Source organism: Pleurodeles waltl, chromosome 6 (genome assembly GCF_031143425.1).
Source record: "Pleurodeles waltl isolate 20211129_DDA chromosome 6, aPleWal1.hap1.20221129, whole genome shotgun sequence".
NCBI classification, from domain to species: domain Eukaryota; kingdom Metazoa; phylum Chordata; class Amphibia; order Caudata; family Salamandridae; genus Pleurodeles; species Pleurodeles waltl.
The window spans coordinates 820339317-820363862 of NC_090445.1; the positions used below are offsets into that span (position 1 = coordinate 820339317).

General features: G+C 49.7%; 1 protein-coding gene across 2 annotated transcripts in view; it reads right to left on the bottom strand.

Moving 5' to 3' along the window:
- Positions 1-24546, bottom strand: part of LOC138300280 (STE20-like serine/threonine-protein kinase) — a 310793-nt gene that overhangs the window by 133391 nt on the left and 152856 nt on the right. For both annotated transcript variants that reach the window (XM_069239454.1, XM_069239453.1), the window contains exon 11: positions 16065-16188. In XM_069239454.1, coding sequence (XP_069095555.1) covers positions 16065-16188 — 124 coding nt within the window. The remainder of the gene's footprint in view (positions 1-16064; positions 16189-24546) is intronic.

Genomic DNA, 24546 nt, shown 5'->3' on the forward strand with positions numbered 1-24546 from the left:
TACTGCAAATTGAGTGGATGGAATGACGTGCACCCACTAGACTCTAAATAACCTTCATAATGTTAACTTCCTGTCCAAGTAACACCTTAGTGTGGAGAATTCAGTGAAAAACGCAAGCACACAAAATCACATGTACAAAAACAAATACTGAGGAAAGCAAAGAAAATTATCATTTACTTACAGGGAGTATGGATTCATCATCTATGTCACTTTAGTATAACAGTCCCAAAGTCCCTTTCCTCCAGTCCAAGATAGTGTAAAATGAGGAAAGTAGTCAACAAGCACAGTCCCTAGGCCTTGCTTTACACCACCCCTGAATAATTTCTAATTGCTGTTTTTTAGGTCCTCTTTATTCCAGACTTGAAGAAATTGTGAACAATCCTGAAGAAGATATGGGTATCCAACAATGCAGAACATACCTCTATGGAGCACCAACTGAAGGAAAAATCCTGAGAGAGAAGATACTGAACAAAACAGACTGGACATTTAAGAACAAAGATTTCAGAGTTTGACGCTGCCTAAAAAACTAACCATTGTAAACAAGGAGCAATCAGGGGGGAGTATTGGACCCCAAACTATCTAGCCAAGAGGAAGTTGGTTAGAAGAGGCATTCCTACATATTCTGCTGTACCACAATGTGTCTCCACAGACAGAAGGAATAGACAAATTAGTCCATCTACCATAAGCAGCAGAGAGAATCCCAGTAGAATTTCTGCTTTAAGCGCATGCAAGGGAGAACTAGCCCCAAAAGCAAGTGGCTGGGCTTGTGCCCTGAGACAACCAAAGCAACTTAAAGATTGAGAATCTACAGGGAACCTCAAACAGGAACCCCTGGGCAAAACCCACACATACTAGTTAACAGTTAAAATAAAATCTCAGACAGCCCCAGCTGAGGGCCTTAATTAAAAGGTCATGAAACAAATATTTAGCCAGAGGACTGGCCTATTTATCAAAACAAAACTCTTCAAGGTTTATGTTTCAGCTATAGGGAGACAGCACAGGAGGACACTAAGGACCGACTAAGACTCCTATTTAGCTTGTCTATAAGTGGCACAAATTAAGATGATGTCTGAGAATCATGCAGGTCTCGTAATCAGAAGAGGAACTATTATAAAGATAAGCAGTAACTGCAGCTTCATGGAAGATGGCACTAGTGAAACCAGAAACAACCAGACTATGAACCTGGATGCCTTGTCTACATCAGTGTCGGTCAAACCAACACCCTGACTGAGGTTTACAATAGCCATGCCATGTATACGGTCTCAAAAATGACCCCCCACCCCCCAAATCTGCCAAAAGATATGTAACACAGACTGAAAGGCAAACCCATACATGCACTGTAGAAGGGATCATTAAATTCATTGTTATAGAATATTGTTATATAGCAAATGCAAGGCAAAGTTCTGGTAGAGCTTCATGCTCAAATCCTTTAAAACCACTGAAGGCCTCAACACTAAGCATCCTAAGGTCAATACTGTACATTTCCTTTGACCACACATGGGCCTTTCTTTTAGAACGGAAGGAAACAGGAGCAGGAAAGAAATCATCTGAAGAACCACAGAAGTTTAGTCCAAACTTCAATAACTGCAGCCAAAAAAGGAAATCTTCCAAACTTAAAGCAAGGACAAGCCAAGAGTATGGACTAGACGCGTGCTTCAGGTAACAGTAGGAGATAAAATCATATAGCAAAGGTGACCAGTAGCTGCTGGACATGGAGGGTTATTATCTGCAAGCCAAACTATAGTTTACAATTCTCTGGTTCTCATTAGGAAGCAGGGATGGTTATGGATATACTGTTTGGAATGTGCTTTATGGTGTAAGTGGGGAGCAATCACTTCACTTATTACTAATACCATGGTTCAGGATTTACCCTTTTTGGTTTGATTGGCATTGATGCAGTGAGCACACAAGGCAAAATGTACTCAAAGCCACTCCCAACGTGCACCTGTGACACGAAAACAGCAAAAAGGGGCACAAATTTCACATGCAGGAGCAAAGGTAATAATTATTTTCGAGAATGGCCAAGAGAATGCAGTAGAATACATTCTGAAAGATGAGGTGTTTCCTCATCGTCTGGCATGGCAGTGCAGGAAGAAAGACAAGGAAAAGGTTGAAGCATGGGTAACATGTTATATTATGATCATGACACAGGAAGAGTGAATGCACTGCAATTTGAACATCATGAATACAAAGTTACAATTAAAGAATCCTTTGTAGTGCTACAATTGCAGAACCAATCTGACCCGAAACTGGATTGATTTCTCAGTATAAAATGATAATGTAGGCACTCAAGGGGTTTGTTGGCAGGACAGTGAAGTAATGGTATATGTGGAACCAATGGTTTGTACTTAGTTTTAAAAAATCCAAATTAGAATATACTATTTAGTTTCCTGTAAATCACATAATTCTTTATTATCACTGTTATTTAGGAAAAATCCTTAACAAAACACTTTGTGACTTATTTAACAGAAAAGGAGTGCCAGGAGTGATACATGAAAATCATCAACCTATACCCATTGATGCCTCTTAGATGAGGGCACGTTTACTCAGGTATTGATGAGAAGATAACAGTGGAACGCCTCCTGATATCTGTTTATTTTTAGCTGGACAACCATAAGCACAAGACCGCCTTGGAGTTTTCAAAATAGCAGTAGTTTGGTCAGATACGCTTAAATATCTCCTAGCTCCCCTATGGGCACTTCCATCTGTTTTGAGGAGGGATTCCTGAATGATACTTCAGAGGAATAGTATGGACTTTCCTTGAAGAACAAGTTACTTACCTTTGGTAACAAATGACCTGGTGGAGACATTCTAGTTGCAGATTGCTTACCTTAGAATTCCCCCAAGGTGTCAGTCTGGATCTGTAGGTTTTTCAACGAGTAGTAGCTCTGCACGCTATTAGATGGCGTTGGACTCCGCATTCATTGCAGGCATTGTGGTCACCAAATATGATGGCACGGGTGGTGTATAGGAGCCACCCTGGTGCGCTGATGTCAGTTTCTTTTCACGAGTTTCCACGCCAGAAGCGCAGAGCTATGAAGAACACTGATCCTTGGTGCTCCAGAACTACGGCCTTGAAACGGAAGTCTCTGTCCATAGAAATCAGTTCATAGAGCGTGGAGGATGGGTGGGTCAGTAAGGAAACTGCAACTAGAACATCAGATAATTTGTTACCACAGGTAAATAACTTTTACTTCGGATAGAGATTTCTAGTTGTAGATTCCTCACCTTAGAAAAGATACCCAGGGGCGTGGCTTCGGGCGTCAAGATGGCTGTCGCACTCTGAGAGTGCTCTGGACCCCTCCGTCATCCGCCCGTAGTTAGAGTGGCCTGACCGAGCCGGAGACGTCGTTTTGACAGTCCTTGTGACCCCTGGGCCCCTGAGAGGCTCCGGCGAGGAACTCCTGGCGAAAGCAGCCCCCGTTGTCGAGCCGCGACCGTCCCGTCCCCGAAAACAAAATGGCGGCCGGGACTGACTTCCGCGGCTGAGCTGGGGCCGGACCGGCGATCCCCCCGGACGCGGCCGCGCCGGAACAGAGGTGCGACGGGGTAAGAAGGGGACCCTGGATAGGGTTGAGGCTACGACCCTAGCGCGGCTCCCGCGGCGTGTGGGGGCGGCGCCACTGCGTCTGGAGGAAGAGAGCGCCGTGTGGATGAGGCTGCGGCCGTGCGCAAACTTGGGGACAGCGGCGGAGGGAGCTAAGCGGCTGCGCTGTATCCTGGACCCCGCTGGCCGGAGCTGGAGCGGCAGAGGGGCGGTTGCAGAGAGGGACTCCCTGGTGCCCTGAGTGACGGCGGAGGCATGCCGGGGGTCCACGGAGCGCGGCGGAGACATCGAGGCAGGATGAGGCTGTGCTAAAGTTACCGATACGGCCGAAAAATCAGCACTGCGATCCGAACTAACGGAAGGGCAATGGCCCTGAGTGACCTCATGGCGTCACTGGAGCAGCGTAATTAACACCGGGGCCGGTCGAGGCTTTACTGAAGGTACCGACTCGAAGTGAAAACGGGGTGCGGGAGGGGAAAGGAGTCAGGGAAGAAAGATGCCCTACCCCCCCCCCCTTGCACTTAATACCTAATGGCAATTGGCAACTGGGCCAAGATGAAACTGGACTCATCAGATCTCAAAGGTGAAGAAGATCACAGCTTGGGCCTGAATGCCTCTCCCCACGCACTCATAATCGCAGTAACAGCAAACGTGCAAGGGATCTAGACTTGATTGGAAAACTACCCGACTCCTGTCTCCGATGCCGTGATGGGGAGAGACAAGGCAAACAAGCAACCTCCATCTTCCCAGCAAAAGATTGACCAGTTCACGACACCGGCTGGCCAGCGAGGAGAGGGAGACACAGCTAGCGGAGGCCCCGCACCGGACGGAGTGAGTGCCATCCTTCAAGCCATTCAAGCATCACAGTCTGCTGTGGAGACTAAGATCGGGGAAGTACGAGAAGACGTGGGTCTGGTTCGGCAAGACCTCAGAAACGCAGTGAGCCGGATCACCGAGGTTGAAACTAGAGTCTCCCAGACTGAAAACGACCTAGCTGACCTTAGAAGTAAAGTGGCCCAGCTGCAGACTCGAACTGGCGAGCTGCACCGTCGTGCGGAAGATGCAGAGAACCGATCAAGACGCAACAACCTGCGTTTCATCGGATTTCCGGAGGGCGTGGAGGATGGTGGGGCATCTGAGTTCCTAGAAAGGTGGATTAAAGCATGGATGCCGGACCAGTCCCTTTCGCCCTGGTTTGCGATTGAAAGAGCCCACAGGGCATTGGCCCCGCGCCCCCCACCGGGCGGCCCAAAACGACCAATGATTGCGCGCTTCTTTAACTTTAAGGATAGAGACAATATCCTTAAAGAGGCTAGGAGGTCGGAAGATCTTCAATGGGAGAACCATAAAATCTTAATTTTCCCAGACTATACCCGTGAGGTCCAGATCCGCCGCCGGTCGTATGAACACGTTAAGCAGAAACTTAGAGCGATGCAACTTTCATACATGCTCCTCTTCCCCGCGCGGCTCAAGGTCCTCTTGGCCGGGCGAGCACATTTTTTTGAAACACCTGAAGAGGCTTGGGACTGGCTGACGGAGGAGGGCATCGGTGCCCGGAGGGGGCCCCTGGAGCACACGGAGGGGGCCCCTCGGGTCGGACCCCTCACCCCGGGAGGCCCCCGGAGGAGCCGGAGGCGCACCAGATCCCGGAGAGGGAGACCGAAAGACACAAACAATTTGGACAACAATGAGGAAATCCGAGATTCTGGCTCACAAACAGAGAAGAAACCCACGGACCCTTCTGGGCCTCAGATCCCAGGCCAAACGGCAGATGATAACGGCCTGAGTCAGTCCCCGGTCCTTGGTTAATATGACACACTTGACACCTGCTGATGGGAGTCCAAAATGACTTGAGATGTCCGTTTCACCCATGCAGACCTTACAAGGGTCACTACAGAAGGCGTCATGCCTTTCTACTATAAGATACCTGAGACTTGGCAGGTCACCACTAATTGTAATTGATCCGACTATATGGAGGGGTCCACCACTCCACCCCAAGGACAGTCCTGCTGGCTGTCTGGTTTTGGTTGGGTATTTGGGCGCCAGATGCTTCCGGGGTGGGAGTATGGGGAGGAGGGTGGTTGGGGGGAGGGGTTTTTGAAGTTAGCCTAGATAGGAAGAAGTTGCTTAGCTTCCTTATTATTTTACTGTTTTGTTTGAAATGGTCGTCCCTGGGTCCACAGCCTGACACTCAGCCCTATGCACCACCTATACAATTCACGCCTGGCACTCATTAACTCAGGTTCTTTCTTGGAACGTAAATGGTCTGTTGGATAAGATTAAGAGGTCAGCAGTATTTAACACTCTCCGCAGATACTCCCCCTTAGTGGTCCTTCTGCAGGAAACCCACCTCCTTGGGACTAGGTGCCCCATGCTCATACGGGGAGGGTATGACAGAGTATACCACGCAGGCTTCTCCAGGGGCTCTAGAGGGGTAGCCATTTTACTTCACCGCTCTCTGCCTGTGGTGATCACAGCAACACAGGCCGACCCACAGGGCAGATTTGTAGTGGCTACGGGGACTCTTCATGGAACTCAGATAAATTTTATATCTGCGTATGCCCCCCCGACGAGACTTGATGCCTTCTTGCACTCGCTTCGCCGAGTGGTTGTGGGATTGCCCCAGGGGACCACCCTGCTGGGGGGGGACTTCAACGCGGTTCTCGATACGGATTTGGATGTATCCGGCGAGATTACGGCCAGTAGATTAGCCAGGGCTTCGGCTCTTACTGGTTGGACCGAGAGCCTTGGCCTCTGCGAGGTATGGAGAACTTGGCACCCTAGGGATCGCCGGTACACCCACACGTCGGCCGCCCACCGGACGCAATCCAGAATTGATCTGGTATTCATGTCTGCTCTGGACCTCTCGAGTGTCACAGGGGCAGAGATACTCCCCCGGGGAGTCTCGGACCACGCACCAGTGCGGGTCCGACTGGGTGGAGCGGATCCCTCCAAACGCCCAGTATGGCGCCTAAACGCATGGTATTTACAAGACAAAGACTACACCCAAGAGATCAGAAATCAACTAACTCAATACTTCGATCTGAATCTGGGGTCGGTCCGCTCCCCAGGATCATTATGGGCCGCCTGTAAGGCTACCCTCAGAGGGCATGCCAAGTACCTTCTCCGTACCCGCGAGCGGGACAGGAACTCCCAGATCTCTGACCTGGAGGCCAGGGCTCTGAGACTGGAACGCCAACAAATGACTTCTTCGTCTGCCGCTGCCCTGAGACAGCTGACTATGGTTAGAGAAGAAATTAAACACATAATGCTAGATTCAGACAGGTGCATTTGGAGAGCTTCGGTGGCCCGGATATATGGCTGGGGGGACAAAAATGGGAAGCTCCTACATTGGCTGGCCGCGCGTCCTCTGGCCAGCAGGGTTATACCTGAGATTTTGGAGCCCTCGGGCGCCCTCTCTAGGACACCAGCTGAAATCGCACAAAGTTTCGCGTCCTACTATGCCCACCTCTATGCAATGCACCCCCGCCCCGCTATTGAGAAAGAGACTCCCCTCCTGAATGAGATCACTCTCCCCAGGATCTCCCTGGAGGCAAGAGACAGGCTAGATGAAACTATTAGCCTTGCAGAGATCACCAGTGCAATCTCCAGCCTGGCATCGGGCAAGACCCCCGGCCCTGACGGATTCCCGGCAGAGCTATATAGCAAATGCAGTGATATACTGGGTCCCCACTTACTCAACATGTATGGGGAAGCCGAGAAACTAGGCCGATTTCCCACCGAGATTGACCAGGCGACAATAGTAGTGATTCCCAAAACTCAGCCCCCATCGAGACATTGTTCGGCATACCGACCCATCTCACTTCTAAACATTGAGATCAAAGTGCTTTCCTCGACCCTGGCCTCTAGACTGAAAGAGATAATACCTACACTAGTGCACCCTGACCAGTGTGGCTTTATGCCCACTCGTAGCACCAGGCACTGCATTAGGCGGTTGCATCTGGCTCTGGCGCATCGCAATTCTCTGTCGCACGCACACTTGGCATTACTCTTGCTGGACTTTGAAAAAGCCTTTGACACGGTGGATTGGTCTTACCTTGAACTGGTCTTGCAGAAAAATGGACTCGGTCCCAGATTCCGAGGCCTGGTGAGACTCCTGTACTCCAAACCGACAGCTCGAGTCCGGGTGAATGGAGTGGTCTCTGACCCATTCCCTATTGGCCGCGGAACCCGGCAGGGTTGCCCGCTATCCCCGTTGCTCTTCGCATTAATGATAGAGCCTCTTGCGATACTGCTGCGAGGAGACCCCCTGATCGAGGGCTGGTCCTGGCCTGCCTGTGCAGAAGACCGTGTGGCGCTATACGCAGACGATGTCCTCCTATACCTATCCAACCCGGCTAAAAGTGGCCCCCGCGTGCTAGAGATCCTGGGCCTCTTCGCGGAAGCCTCGGGGCTGATCCTGAACCCCGCCAAGTCCCTACTGGTCCCCCTACACCGCTCCGGGGATTGTGTGGACTGGCAGCGAAACATTCCAGTACGAAGAAATAGCTTCAAATATCTGGGAATGTATATTTCACTTCTCCCTGAGTTGACATGGGAACTTAACTTTACACCGTTAACCAGAAAAATCAGAAGTGATCTCCTACACTGGAGGACACTCCCCCTTAACCTGCTCGGTAGAATCGCGCTCTATAAGATGATGATCCTTCCTAGGCTCCTCTACCTCCTGCAAAATTTTCCCCATCCCATCCCTAGGAAATGGTTTGGGGAAATGGACTCATTGGTGCGTCAATTTATATGGAGCGGAGCCCGCCCACGATTAGCGCTCAAAACCTGCCAGAGGGATGTATATGATGGAGGTTTGGGCATGTCCAATATCCACTCCTACCACCTCGCGACACAAGTACTTGTGATTAATGACTGGATGGGGGGTGGGTGGACAGACCCGGCGTACCGACTGGAGCTCCAAACGATGGGTTACCCACGGATTTTGGACACCCTCTATGAAGGTCCGATCTCTCGAGACGTCCCAGATGTGACCAGGGTGGTTCTACAGGGATGGCGGACGGCTCAAAAGTCAACGGGGTGGTGGGGACGACTTACCCAGCAGACCCCACTGTGGCATGGGAGGCAATTGGTGGAGGTGGCGGGCTTGGAGGGGTTTCGGAACTGGGACAACATAGGCATCTCCACACTAGGCGATGTCTGGAACGGGTCACACATACGGTCCTTTGAAGATCTCCAGAAAAACTTTTCATTAAACAAGACACAGTTCCACAGATACCTCTAGCTCCGACATGCCTTATCAGTACACATCCGAGAGGGGGAAAACATACCTGAATGCAGCCTCATGGAGGCCAAGGCATTGATGGGGAGCCTAGGTAGGGGAGGTGTTTCCCAGATATATCGCACCCTGGTCTCCGGCACCTCGGGCTCCCTGGGGGTGCTTCGCCAGAGATGGGAGGGGTGGGTGGGCCCCATGGAAGAGATGGAATGGGGTGAGGCGCTAAGGGCCCCGCGGGCCCTGGCGATCGCCACCCGTTTCAGATTGATACAAACTTACTTTTTGCACACAGCATACCTCACACCCGACAAACTACACAGAGCGGGCCTCCGCCCCAACGCGGAGTGCCCTCGCTGCAGAAACCTTACAGCTGACTTCTTCCACATGGTGTGGACCTGCCCGGCCATGGTAGCCTATTGGGGAGCGGTCCTGGGGGAGATTTCTGAGGTGTTGCAGGAGAATATAGAGAGAGAGCCTCTACCCCTCCTCCTCGGGATCATGGGTGACATCGAGCTAAGGAGACCAGATCGAATTTTCCTTGGGGTGGCGTGCTTAGTGGCTAAGAGGGACATAGTGGCAAACTGGAAGGCCAAGAATGCCCCATCGTTGGCTAAATGGAGACAGGGAGTGGATTGGTGTGCGCAGAGTGAAAAACTTGTATATGAGGCTAGAGGATGTCCGAATAAATATAATAGGATATGGGGGAAATGGGAGGCCGCACTAGGCTCCTGAATACTATGTTATCTGTTATCTTTAATATTAGTGCTATCTGGGATCACAGGTTCGACCAATGTTGGATGTCCGTTGGCATCGTGTTATGACCTTTGTATCATGGTTATTTTTTCTTTTGCAAAAATCAATAAAAATTCTTTATAAAAAAAAAAGAAAAGATACCCAAGCAATACCAACCCCAGAGGCGGGTCTGCAAACCAAGAAATTACTGGAAAGTCCTGCAGGACGGAACGGGTAAACTACCCCATCCCTTCGAACCGGACTGTTGAGGCAGTAGTGTTTGGTGAACGGGTGCAATGACACCCATATTGCTGCCTGGCAGATATCCTGGACTGGAGCTCTGTGTTGCAGCTGTTGCTCTAGTGGAGTGAGCTCGCAAACCCTCAGGGGTTGCTTCTTAGCCAAAGCGAAGCACATTTTAATGCAGAGAACAACCCATCTAGAGATGGTTCTCTTCTGCACTGCTCGACCTTTTCTTCACACCCACATAACCCTCAAAGAGTTGATCATCCTCCTGGAACTCTTTAGAACAATTAAGATAGAACGCTAATGGTCTTTTTGGGTCCAGGCGGTCGAGTCTCTCCTCTTCCTTAGAAGGATGTGTGGGTGCGTAAAAAGTATGCAAGGAGATGGATTTGCCTACATGAAAGGTCATGACAACTTGAGGTAAAAAGGAAGCCCTGGTACGAAGCACCACTTTGTCATGATGGATGGAAATGAAAGGTGGCTTTGAGGAAAAGGCCTGCAGCTCACTCACTCTGCGCCCAGAAATAATGGAGACCAGGAAGGCTGTCTTTAGAATAAGAAGCCAACGTGGACAGTTATGAAGTGGCTCAAAAGGCGCACAAATCAAGAAAGTAAAAACCAGGTTCAAATCCCATTTGGGCATTATGAACGGAGGAGGAGGAAACATCTGGGTAAGACCTTTCAAGAATCTACCAACAATACGAGATTTAAACAAAGAGGGTTGGTTAGGCAATCTCAGGAAAGCCGAGATGGCAGACAAATTATCCCTTGAGGGTACCCAGAGCACAGCCTTGTTGAGCTAGAGACATCACAAACAAAAGGAGTTCAGAGGGGGAGGTGGTGGATTGTGTTCAACAGACTTGTCTGTACACCATGCCACAAATTTGTTCCAACGACAGACGTATGCCATTTTGGTGGAGGGATGCCTGGCTGCCTAGGTAACATCACAGACTTCGGACGGACGGTCAAAAGCTGCCAACTGCCGCAGCTCAATCTCCACGCAAGAAGTTGGACATTGGACAGGTTCAGGTGGAGAACCGTCCCCCTGCTGCTGCGACAGAAGATACTCCAGAAGGGGCAGCCTGATTGGAGGATCGATGGCCAAGCTCAAGAGCTTGGGATACCAGACTCTTTGTGCCCAGGCCAGAGCCACAAGATTTACTTGGGCCCGGTCATTCTTGATCTTCTTGAGAACTCTGGGTAGAAGGGGTATTGGCAGGAAGGCGTGAAGGCATGAAGGAATCCTGAGTTCCACCCGAGACGAAAAGCATTGCAGAGTATTGCATCGCCTTCGAAACTTCAAAGCGCAAAACAGCTGTTATTGCGCGTTCTCTGCAGAGGCGAACAGATTTAACCAAGGATCTCCCCAGTGCTTTAAGATACATTGTACCACCTCCGGATGGAGACACCATTGATGATCGACCAGGCACTGACAGCTGAGTTTGTCTGCTCTGACGTTCAGAGAGCCTGCCAGACGTTGAACCACCAGAGATATGCCCTGATACTCCAGCAATGTCCAAAGGTGGAGAGCTTCATGACAAAGGGTCCACGACCCCACTCCACTCTACTTGTTGCAGTACCACATGGTGGTGGTGTTGTCTTTGAACACCTGCAACACTTTCCCTTCGAGAGAGGAAAGGAATGCTTTCAATGCTAGCCTGATCGCCTGGTGCACCAGAAGACTGATATGGAGCCTGGACACTACCTGAGACCAGAGTCCTCTGATGTCTGCCTCGCCCATGTGGCCGGCCCATCCCAGGAGTGACGCATCTATCACTACCATCAGATCTGGTTAGGGAAGGGAGGGGGCTCTGCCTCTGGTCCAATCACTGCTCAAAAGCCACCACTGCAGATCTTGCACAGTTTCCCCAGACATCTGAACCATGTCCGAGAGATTTCCCCGATGCTGCACTCACTGGAACTTCATGACCCACTGCAGAGCCCGCATATGACACCTGGCATGGGTCACCAGCAGGATGAAGTAGGCCATGAGGCCCAGCAGCCTCAGTCATTTTCAAAGAAATCCAGGACAGAGGCTGAAACATCAGTATCATAGCCTGAATATCTAGGACTCGCCGCTCAGGAGAATAGGCCCAAAACTGCACTGTGTCCAGAACTGCTCTGATGAAATGGAGCGTCTGAGAAGGATTCAGGTGTGACTTGGGCACGTTTATAGTGAATTCCAGTATATGCAGGAGGTACGCCGTAGCCGGGAGGTGAGAAACGATAGCCTGTGGCAAGTCCGCCTTCAACAGCCAGTCGTCGTGGTAGGGGAAGACGGAAACCCCTGACTTGCGCTGATGAGCTGCGACCAGCGTCACCACCTTGGTTGACCAACAGAGGAGCACTGGTAAGACCAAATGGGAGCACAGTAAACTGAAAATTCTTGTGACCTACTGTGAAATGCAAATAACGTCTGTGGGCAGGCAGGACGGGAATATGGAAATATGCATCCTGCAAGTCCAACACTACCATCCAGTCTCCTGGGCCCAGGACAGATAGGACCTGAGCCAGAGTGAGCATTTTGAACTTCTCCTTTTTGAGGAAGAGTTTGAGGGACCAGAGGTCTGCGATAGGACGGAGGCCCTTGTCCTTTTTGGGCACCAGAAAGTAGTAGGAATAACAATTATGACCTACTTCTGGCAGAGGGACCCCCTCTATAACTTTCTTGGCCAAGAGAGTCGTAACCTCCTTGCGAAGTAGTGCCAGGTAATCCCTGCCATCCAATCGTAGGATAGTGGCATGGACAGATGGGTAGTCTCAAAGGGGAGGAAGCAGCCCCTTCGGACAATCTGCAAAACCCACCTGTCTCATATGATTGATTCCCAGCGGGGCAGGTGATGTCGAATTCTGCCTCCGACCGGCCACTAATGGGGAAGCATCAGACTAGGAAGGTTTGACGGCTGCAGCGGGAGGGGTGGTGGACTGAGTCGGCCGCTGGCTCCCTGATCCATGAGGACGTTGAATCTCACGCCCCAGCCACACAGAGGCTGGCCAGCAAGCATGTGGCACAGTGGCTGGAGGGAAAGGGACATGGTTGGGCATCCCTTTCATAGCCACGAAAGGGGCAAAAACAGACTGAAAGGGGTGAGGGGAAGCCACAAAGCACTAGGGCAGAGTCATAGCCCTGGACTCCTTAAATCGCTCGAGCATCGAGTCTGCTTTGTCTGCGAAGAGGTGGGTGCCATTGAAGGGCATGTCCATAAGCACAGATTTGACATGGCCCGAAAAGCCAGACGTCCTCAGTCAAGTGTAGCGCCTCAAGGCCACAGTTGATGCAAACAATCTACCCGGTGAGTAGGTCATATCCAGTCCACGTCCAAAAGTTAATTTAGCTGCATCTCTCCCATCAGTAACAGCTTGGAAGAGAATGGCCTGGGCCTCTTCCAGGACCTGTGGCAGCACTTGTGCAACTGGGTCCCATAAGGTATAGGAGTAACAGCCCAAAAGGAATGCTGTCTTCATGGCCCGCAATGTCAGAATGGAGAAAGAGAACATTTTCCTTCCTAACTGTTCCAGTCTTTTGGATTCCTTATCTGGGGGTGTGGAAAGGAATGTGCCTAGGGATGGATAACCAAGCTCTCAGGAGTGGGGTGTTGGGTCAGGAAAACTGGGTCATTAGGCGCAGGCCTATGGCAGTGGGCGATTGTTCCACTAACAGGAGCCCATGTGCTAGGTTAGCACCAAGTCCCCAGCAGGGCATCAGTGAGGCCTTCATTGAAGGGCAGAAGAGGTTCCGAAGAGGAAGCCCTAGGCTGAAGCACCTCAGTCAGGAGGTTGGTCCAGACGGCAACAGAAGGCAGCTCGAGGCCCACGACCTTGGTCGCTCTCCTCACCACCACTGAATAAAACACTCCCTACTCCGTAGCCACGGTAAGGGGAGAAAGCATGCCAGCGTCAGGGGAGGTGTCTACACCATTGGCTTCACCCAGGTACTGAGCCCAGTCCATGGGGTAATTCTAAAAGACCCAGTGACCCCTCCATACTATCACCATGCCTGCACCCATAAGAATAAGGGTCAGGATAAGACCTAGAGAGCAAAGTTCTCGTCGGAATCGGCCTCAAGTGCCGCCAGTTCAGCTCAGTGTCAGCAATAAGCATGGGATCAATGCCAATTCTGGGCCCAGACAGCGCTGGGAACATTGACGTCTGCACGGTCCTCAAGGAAGGTTGCAGTGGCACGACCGATGCCGGTGCAGATCTGGAAAAGGATCCCTGGGTACCCTCTGGAGTCTAGGCCAAAACCACTGGCGCAGAACCCGAGGGTGCTCCTTCTGACCCCGAAGGCAGGGTGTGCATCTTGTGTTGGGGACGCCCGCTCCCTTTACACACCGACATGGCAAGCTGGGCAGGCTCACATCACCCATCCTTCTCCATCTCTCTTGGGGCCCAGAGGTGCGATCCCGGGCCCGCCTCAATCTCTCTTATTTGGGGGGAGCGTGACATTGTTCCTTCGTTCTCGTCGCAATTAGGGGTTGAAGATGAGGTCCCGGCCCCCTTTTCTTGCATATACAACCTGGAAGATGGGGACCGGGTAACAATGAAGAGCCTGGGGAGGGGTCCCCCCCATGAACATCACCTCCGCAGGAAAATTAAAGATTAACATTTGTGCGCCGAACCTGGAATGTGGTCCACCCCAGGGGGTAATTTTAGGAACTCACTAGTGAAAGCACTATAACTACAAGCTCTGTGGTGTGGTTAATATATACAACTAAATTAAATTAAATAGTACACATAGGTATCGTTGTTCTGCTGGGTAAATTTTTTGTGTCTACGCTATTCGCCTCTTAGATTCTCCTGGAGGGGTGTTTGCTTGTAGTCACACATTCCTCAAAGTGACACTCCTGCTTGCAGCCTAATTCTCACCTCACCGAGGTCCGAAAACAGCACACACACCCTTCCCAGAGGATCTAATTAAGTTGTATATATTAACCACACCACAGAGCATGTAGTAATAGTGCTTTCACTAGTGGCAGGTGTACAAGGAGTGACACTAGGGAGTTCACCTAGGTCCTGATTAATTGATGCAGATCCTTCATCCCCACCCCTTCCTTCCTCAGGAGCTGAGTGAAGCACTGTTATTTGCTCCCCTTGTTTTGGGAAGCCTTTGTTCCTACTGCTGGAGAGAAACCTAATTAACTTAGCACAGCAGGGTAACAAAAAGCCTGGGCTCTGATCTTGAGCTGAGCTGGAGAAATATGTCAATTCTGGATGACCCACAAGTTATACAGAAATCTTTCTGGAACTTGCAGATTTGATTTTCTCACACAGGTTACACCCTTTTGATATGTCACTAGACGTTGTACGCCAAAGGAAAGCTAAACTGTACTCTAATGCAGTTTTCCCCCTATGTGTATAATAAAGAACAGTTTACCATTCTGAATTTCCCTAGTATTGTACTCTAATATTATAGGACTGTGACAGGTCAATATCTAACGCTGCAGTGTACCCTCTGTGCCAGGCTACCTGTTGGCAGTTACCAGACTCTGCACGACAGAAGGTTCACATGTGCAGCCCTCAAACATGTGCCCACGTGTAACCAGGCAAGTGCCCCTTAACCTTGCTGCATCATAGTGCCCTTGTATTAAAAGGCAGGCACTGGTGGAAAACACATGCAGTCCATTTGTCATGTGATTACTATGGGTGACACACGTAGTGAAACTCACCCACAGTAAAAAGTCTAAAACCGGGTGATCCAAAAAGCAAAAAATCTGGGCGTACTGAATGGGCCAAACCCAACTGCAACAGGTCTGGTCTCTGACACAGCCTTTAAATAATTTCAGTACCCTGGCACTACTGAAAAGCAAAGCAGTGAGTAGTGAAACTAACATAAAGAGGGCATTCTACACTTACATTGTATACTCTCCAAGCAACAGTTCACTCAAAGGCACAAACAAACCTTAGCATAGGGGCTAACTCTAAACACAGGAAAGAATTGGGAGCTTAACCTGAAGACAACACACACACACACACACACACACACACGCAGAGGCATGAGTGGAAACTATGAGATGTTTAAGAGACATGCAAATTATGCAAAGGAGTAGGTCATTTTGCTGGGTTAAGGGGTGATGATCATATAGGCTTGTACAGAGCATCATGATTATTAACTCTGAAATAACAACACTTAATTTGTCCCTTGTTATAGCAAATATAGTTATTTCAGAACAGTATACTGTTCTGGAAAAATCAGGAGAAACTAAGGATAACTCAAACAATATAGCAGCAACTTGGAAACAATACAGCAAATCTTTATTTGCACATCTCTTGATATATCAAATATTTAAAGCTCACTGTCATTTCCTGCTCAAAGCGCCGGAAGATCTGCTCTCGTTGCTGTAAGAGCTTGTTGCTAAGTTGTTGCTGTGCTCTCTGCTCTTCTTTCTGAAGAAGTCGCAGCTCCCGCAGTTCCTGGCGCCTGAAAAGAAATCAAAGATGCATAAAAAAATAAAAAGGCCTGCAAAATTGTTTTAAGAAACAGTAAAAATTACGAAGAATCTTGCACCTCTATTTCAGAAAGAACAACACTGACTCAAAAGTACCAACAGAAGCACACGGAGTCTTCCCTCTAATCTCACAAAATTAAAAAACAGGACAATTACTCAACTGCAATATCATTTTTCCAAGTACCTAAATCTAATGTTATTCACATGAACACCATGTCATGCTCACAGCTGGCTGAATAACCAAGAGGTCTTCAAATGCCATTTGACAAGGTTCTGTGAAGACTGGTACTTTATACAGTACTCCCATCCTCGAAAGCAAAGGTGATGCAAGTGAAAACCGAACGAGCAGACATTGACATTTGCATGTTAACTGTGCAGCTAGTTATCCATTTGACTGATTAATCATAAACCAAAAGGGTGTTGGCCAAAGTCTATATTTTGGCTACTCTGAGCACAAATGCTAAGCTTTTACAGCATCAGGTGCTCTATATTACAAATCAGCAATGTAAAACTTTCATGTGAAACTCCCATTCATGACTGTCTGAAACATATCTACTCAATTAATCTGCTACGTCACTAAACAGACTTGCAACGCCATCAAATGTATTTTCATCTCAGTACCATGAGAACACTGCTTGAGCCCCTCTCCACAGGACACTATTCCTCTTTCACTAGTCTGGTCATGTACACCAACATTGAAGCAGGCTAGAGCAAAACCTTATTTATTTTTAATATATATTTCATTAAGATTTTAGCCTACAGAAAAAAACACAATAGTTATGCATGAAAGGCATGTGAAACCATGGTGCACATTGGATTATCTAGAACACATGAAGTACATACACTGGAGGAGGGGGAAGAGGGTAGAAGGACCCGCTGAGGCACCGTCGTACCTACTCAGCCCATTCCCTCACTCCCATTCCCTCACTCCCATTCCCTCACTTCCCCCCACCCCCCCTACACCAGCCACAAATCTCAGGTTCAGTCAATAAACGAGACTAACCTCTAGCAACAGGGAGCCTGTGTGGCGTCTAGTCATGTAGAGTGCCCCCATGCGGATGCTATGAACTGTTATATTTGGATGTATGTGATGTGCATCAGGAAGGAGGTATAGCCCCGGGGTGCCCGCCGCCTCCACAGCAGTTGAGAGGGTAGTCACCTGCTCACCATCCGATGCAGCGCATACCAGCTGTTCTATTTTATCCTTCCACTCCTACAGATCTCTCTCAGCTTCATCATCATTGCACACCTGCCACAGTCTACTTTCCTCAGCCGCAGCCCACTGCAAGCAATCCACCCTCCATATCTCCAACACTGGTCTCTCACAGCTGGCCCGGTGTATAGCTATATTTTACCCTGAGAGTGCCAGTCCCAGCTGCGCAAACCTGTATTTCATTTTTTCCCCATTCTTGGGTAAAGGTAGTAGACTCAGGGTGCAATGTGGAGCTGAGAAGTCCATCCTGCATGCCATTACCCTATCTAGTTCCAGGCTTACTTCTTCCCAAAATTGTCTGACGGGTGCACACTCCCATTCCACATGTCCAAACCCAGCCGTAGTTTTGTTGCATCTGGCACAGCAGGCCAGGTGCGATGTGTATGCTTTGTGCAAGCGCTGTGGTGTAAAGTAAGTCCTGGGTATGAAGTAGAATTGCACTAGTTTAAAACGGGCGTTACTGGCCACTTCCTGAACCTGCGACCAGGTTCTGCCATTCTCCATCTGTTAGGGGGGGTTCCTAGTATATCATCCCAGGCTGCACGGTTATGAGTGAGGCTAGTTTGTCCATCGCTCTTCAGGGCCATATTGAGACAGGATATGATTCCCCTGGACGAACTGAGGTCTAGAAGCAATTGCAGTACTGAGGATTGTCCCAGCTTATCCGGATACGAGGTCCATATCTCTCGCACAGTGCGGGACACACTCAAATACTGTATAAATTGCTAGATAAGTTGCTGTTTATAACATACTTGAGTTCAACCTCTGCTGGCGACATAAAGGCACTGTTAAGGTACAAGTCGCTTGCATTAAGGCAGCCACCAATCATCCGTGAAGTAAAGTCCATGGCCTCCCGGATGTGGTGAAAGGGTAGTAAACAGCCAAGGGTAAGGTGTCTAGCATAGGGGACATGCGGAAGAACAATGCAGACTACCCTCTCGCAAACTTGTGTCACCAGTTTAACTATCAGCAGAACCTGCTCGGGACAGCCTCTCCCACTCACCAGAGTTGAGGCAGCTGTTGTATTCCTATGGACCCAGATAGCAAATCTTTTTCTCAATTGGGAGTGTCCTGGCACCCTAGTGCGGCGTATTGCAGTCTCCCCGCGACGTAATACAACTGAAGGTCAGGGAGTCCGAGGTCCCCCTGTTCCATTTGCCCGCCCAGACCAATTTCATCAATATTTTATCTAGTTGCTTAAACAACGATGCAGGCAGAGTGCAAAACGAATTTTGCATAAGATAAAGACGGCGCAGTAGTAAGATCATGTTATTAAGTGCCACTCTGCCCATAACAGACAATGGCAGCCGCCTCCAGAACTGGAATGATTCATGTAAACTTTGCCAGCACTCTACCCATATTAAGGTAGAATTGCATTAGTGGTTCATCTGCAGCCCGAGATAGCGAAAGCTTTGTAACTCCCACAGGGGGCCCAAGTACAGCAGACCATCAGCATTAGTCCTAGCCAGTGCAGCCGGCGGGAACAGTATTGTTTTGCTGCGGTTAACCATCAGCCCTGACACCCTCCCAAAATCCTCCATCACCCGCAGCAGTCTTGGGACCAACCGCTCTGGGTCCCGTACAAATACGAATATATCATCCACATACATAATAGACACAATGTGGATCTGGTCCCCCACCCTCATCCCCCACTCTCTCATCTGTTCCCTAAGTTATATCGCCAATTGTTCCATGGCCAGGGAAAATAGGAGTGGGGGGAGAGAGGGCAGACCTGTTGCGTGCTGCTGTTGATCTCCGAAACCTCCACTCCCACCTGCACCATCAGCCTGTGATACAACAGCCGCACCCAGTCTACAAAACCCTTGTCGAGTCCCATCTGCCTGGGTACCTCCTACAAATAGAACCAGGAGAGGGTGTCAAAAGTCTTTTCAATATCTAAGACCACAAAGGCAACCTATAGGGCTGAGGGCCCCGTGGCATGCATAACATGCAACAGACGTCTCAGATTCATGCGTCCCCCTGCTCTGGGATAAAACCGCATTGATCGGCAGGGAACAATCTCATAATGTCCTTGTTCAATCAGAGGGCCAACACCTTGGCCAATAACTTTATGTCCACATTAATCATTGATAATGGCCTATACGACCCAGAACCAGTGTGGTCCTTTTCCGGCTTCAGGAGCATGATTATAATAGTTTCCCTCATGTGTGGAGGGAGTGTGTCTGCTTCTTTGCCTCCAATATAGTCTCAAGCAGTTCCGGGAGTATACGGGCGTCATACCGTTGATAGTATTCTACAGGGAGACCGTCCAGCCCAGACTCTTGCCGTGAGACATATCCTTGAGGGCCTCCCCCAGATCTTCCATTGTGGGATCCGCTCTTTCGCCTGTTCCTCTGTTAGCCACTGGAGCTGCTGCAGAGCTAAGAAGCTGGAAATATCAGCTGTGTCGACACCGCCCAGGGCGGTATACACCTGAGCCAGATGACCGCACAACAGTTGCGTTATGGCCCTTTGTCCTAGTACCTGGGTTCCATTAGGGCTGTTTAGGGCGAGTATAAGGGGTGGCGGACTTTCCCTTTTAACTAGCTAAGCTAATAGACAACCCGATCTATCTCCTTCTCTATGCAGTTTCAGTCAGTAGTCTTTCCAAACGTAGCAATCTAATCTATCCCAAATTTCTGCCACCTTTCTATAGAGGTCTGCAAGTGCTTTGTTCCCACTTTCAGTACCCCCAAGCTCACCATGCATTGCTGCGAGGCGACCCTCCACCACTCCTTTACAAGTTTCTTTCGGATACTATATGTTCTAGTAAGGGTGACTCCCCTTTCCACCACCTTAAATGCCCCCCTATCTGCACCCCTCAAGCCTGCCGTGTTCCAATTTGTGGCAAAGTACCCACCAAGAGCCTCCCTCAAGTCTAAATTATATTCAATGTAGTCTAGCACCCCCGGGTATAGCCTCCAATATGGCAAACTTGGTCCACTAAGGGGGTGATCAGATAGAAAACACACCTGGTCGTTCGCACTCAGAACGTTTATGATTCCCTCATTAGTAAATAGGAAACAATCTAGGCGGCTACGTGCTCCATGAGTGGGAGAGTGTTCCTGAAGCCTGGGGTGTAGTTCCCTCCACATATCTATTAGTTGTAATTTGGACATAGTTTTGTGCAAGCCCTGCTGTCATATGGGGCTTTGTGCCCTTTTGCGGTGGGTGTCTGCCATGCTGACCATCTAAGATGCAGTTGAAATCTCCCACCCATATCGTAGGTAACTCCATGTATGGTATTAATTCAGTTGCAAGTTCTGGAAAAAAAAATCCTGTTGTCTGTATTGAGAGCATACACACTTATCAGGCATACTTCCACACCAATCAGCAAACCATGCAGCAGCACATATCTCCCAGCGATATTGAGCACGTGTCCCCTCAGCTGGAACAGGGTACCCGGAGCCTCCCCTATAGGCACTTCTCAGGCATATAAGGAATAGGTAGAAGAGTAGAATTGTCCCCGCCATCTTTTTTTTGAGTTTTTGGGCATCGGTCTCTAGCAGGTGTGTTTCTTGAACAAACACTATATTGGCATGTGTTCTCTTAAGGTATGTGCGAGTTCGATATCTTTTTATAAACGTATTCAGGCCTCTCAAATTCCAAGTAAGCATTCAAACTGTATTAGCCATAACTCAACCAATACCTTGTGTTCCTCCATGCATGAAACTTCTGTGCCCATACCTCCCCTCTGTCCACTTGACATAATGTTGTTCCTCCTGTGCACATAGTCATTCCAAAACAGCAGCATAACAAACCCCCCTCCCTCGGGCAAACATTCTGAAACATAACTGGTGTTTGCCCAACCCTAATAAACAGCAAAACTAAAATTTCTCCAGTCTAGCTAGGAACAGTGGGGTTCACAAGGAGGAAACTCCCTACGTTGTGTAACTACAAGGGAAAGAGGTGCTCCACCACCTGTGTGTCCTGTCCCTTCGGACCCAGTGTATGTTTAGGGTTCCCACTGCGTATCCCACACCCTAGAGAAAAGCGAAGGATACAGGGAAGATGAAGACGGAATAACGCTAGGTGTAAAGAATAGAAAAGAAAAGAATAGATTATGAATGTTAAGTGTAGGAAAAAAATGAAAATGTACAGAGAGGTTGAGCAAGATCCCCCTTCTGTTTTCCTCTGGCCCCCTATCTAATGACGCCCCTGTATCCCCATACACACCGGCCCATGCCTGCTATCATGCCTCTATTCCCCAGTGCCAACAATAAGGGAACCAAGCTGGTAACCATCATAAATGTCCCCTGCATCAGTATGTGGCCGGGGGGGGCATTATTGTAATTAGTAGTAATCTGCTGTATCATTCATTGCATCTTCCCGTCCAGGCACAAACCCCTCCGTGGTTGTCCTTCGTGTAGTAATTTCGCTGCTATTGGTGTTGTTGCCACGCCCCTGCTCCGCCTCCACCTGTGACTGCAGGGAACCTACTTGCCTGTCGGCCGTATCTTCAAGGGGCCCAGCGCAAGTGACGGACTCAACCAGGGACCTCACCTCTTCCCTCTCCAGCCTCTGTGACTCATGTTCCAAGGAGCCATCCGGATAAACAACAATCCTCTCTGCAGAGGGGAGGGATTTTCTACATCTCCTGCTGCTGAGTCAAGATCTCTGTGGGATTGAAATGCCAGCCCGAGGCACGCGAGGCCAGTGCTCCGTTCTGGGATGCAGTCATCTTCACGGACTTCCAACCAGTCCCAGGCATCCTCTGGTGTTGCAAAGAAGTGCATGCGGCCATTGTAAAGTACCTTCAGTTTAGCAGGGTACATAAGCATATATTTCAGTCCCATGGCTTTTAGTTTTTGCTTCATCCCACTGTAGGACTTTCTCTGCAGCTGCACTGCTCTGGTCTAGTCCAGGATGATAGTGCACGGGGGTGACCCTGGTGGAAGCGGCGGGGCCAAAGACCAATGGTCCTATTCAATTGCAAAAAATTTAGAGAGATTCACTGTCGGGAGGGCTGACGCTATCCATTCTTCCAGAAATTTCTCCTGCCTGTTCCCCTCTGACCTCTCAGGGAATTCCACGAACCTGAGATTGTTTCTACTGGATCTACCCACTGTGTCCTCGATGCGGGCCTCCAGTGCCTTTGACCGGGCTTCAAGAGTTGTCACCATGGCTCCATGTTTCGGCATCTCATTGCACAGTTCCTTCACCTGATTTTCTGTCTCTGTTAATCTTTCGGCCACCCTACGTAGGTCAGCCGGGAGAAGATTCACAGCTAGTGCAATGACATTGATTTTCATTTGCACCGATTGCCCCGTTGACTCTATGGCTGCTAATATTTGTGACCCAGAGGGCTCCGCAATGGGATGCGCAGCTCCCCCACCCACCTCAATCATGTTGACCACCACCTGCAGCCTGCACAGTATATTGATCCATTTTGTGTCTGCTGTGTACTCCTGGCCGCTCTGTCCTTACCCATACTGTAATGTTTTATAAATCTGGTGAAGAGAGGCCCACCCTAAATGATGGTCCAGACTGTTCGACACCTGGCACTATTTCAAGTCTGTCCGCCCTGCTGGTGCTGTTGACCAGGTTCTATGGCAGGTGAGCCGCAGGAACTAAAGAGGGTTCTCAATGTTCAGTAAGGGGGATCCCAAGTTCCCAGCACCGCCCTGTGGCCATCGTTTGTGCCCTCCGATCAAGTCTCAGATCTCCCGGGACTCATCTGCACCACAATAGGAGTCGCATGGGCAACAGAACACAGACTACTCTGTGCTAGCCAATCTCAGAGGCCACCACATTTGGATTGATGTTTTTGCCTTCGGATAGCGACCGCCACTGGGCGAGGTGGCACGGGGGTTCTCCAGTTCAGTGCAACCCCCTTCTGCAACTGTAACCCCAGTGAAACCTACTTCATTGCCGTCGTCTACTCCACTCCGGGACACCATCTACTTCAAGGCACTCGGTTTGGGTGCCAAATCTTACTCCTGGTGGAGCCTCGCAGCACCGTGGCTCATTCATGGTCTTCAGCCCTAAAATATTCTAGGAAGGCGGGTGGGGCGTCCTCCCCTATCACGTCCCCACCAACAAAACACTGCCTCTCCCCACTGGTCCCCAGAGTAGGCCTCACCATCCGCTGGGCCAGCTACGTGCGGGCTGTTCCTCCCCGTAATAGCTTCCATTCCAAGGTCAGGCTGCCAGTTCTTGACAGTCGGCCCACACATCTTTACGGCCAATGGGGGAGGGGGCAGGCCCCCTTTCAGTTGTCACTTCTCTGCCCAGGTAGGGCTGCCCCCAGCTCTCGCACCAGCCTGAGGGGGGCCAAAGGCCTCAGAGGCTGCCACACTCCCCATTGCACCGCACGACCCCACTTCCAGCCACACTGCTCCTCTAGGCCTCACCTTCTGCTGCACCCGCTGCGTACAGGCCGCACCTCCCCTTCATGCCTTCCCCGGGTCAGCCGCAAAAACCCTCAGGGTCTGCCGCACTCCCTGCTGCGTGGCCCCACCTTCGGCTGCGTTCCTTGGCTAGGCCCAGGGCCCTGCCAGCGGCCCCTTGTCCTCGGCCCTTTGCCTCCTGAACCGCCACAGCACCAGTCCCAGACAGCTTTACCACTAGCTGATCCGGGGTGGGGAATCAGGATGTTGTAGGATTTCTGCTGACGGGCCGAAGCACACTGTTAGTGCTGCCGCTTTCTGGCCATACCCCCATCAGCAAAACCTTAATTAACATGAGAACTAGGTTGACAGTTAATTTACTAATATTTCATGAAGGGTTTACTATTTTTGAACCCTTCCACACTAGGATAATTAACACACATATGGACTCCCCATGCCAAAACGAAAAGGAAATCTAGAGGAGTCTGCAAACAGACACACCAGGATCTGTCTTCTAGAGCAGACCTGCTAATAGATAATATGTTTTAGATTCAATGAAAAGGCACAGTCTATGGGTGCCCCGATGAATAAGTGTCCTTCAGGAATTAAATAGTGCTTCAGCAGTTCTGTTGTGTGTGGGGATTTCTTGGCCATGCTAACAGAGTGTGGCGATTGTATATTATTTCAGCTACAGGTTGAAATTAGTCTCACTAACAAACTTAACAGAAACAGATCAGAAAGAAATATTCCATTCTCCAGTTCAGAGGCTACATGCAGTGATTAGCACT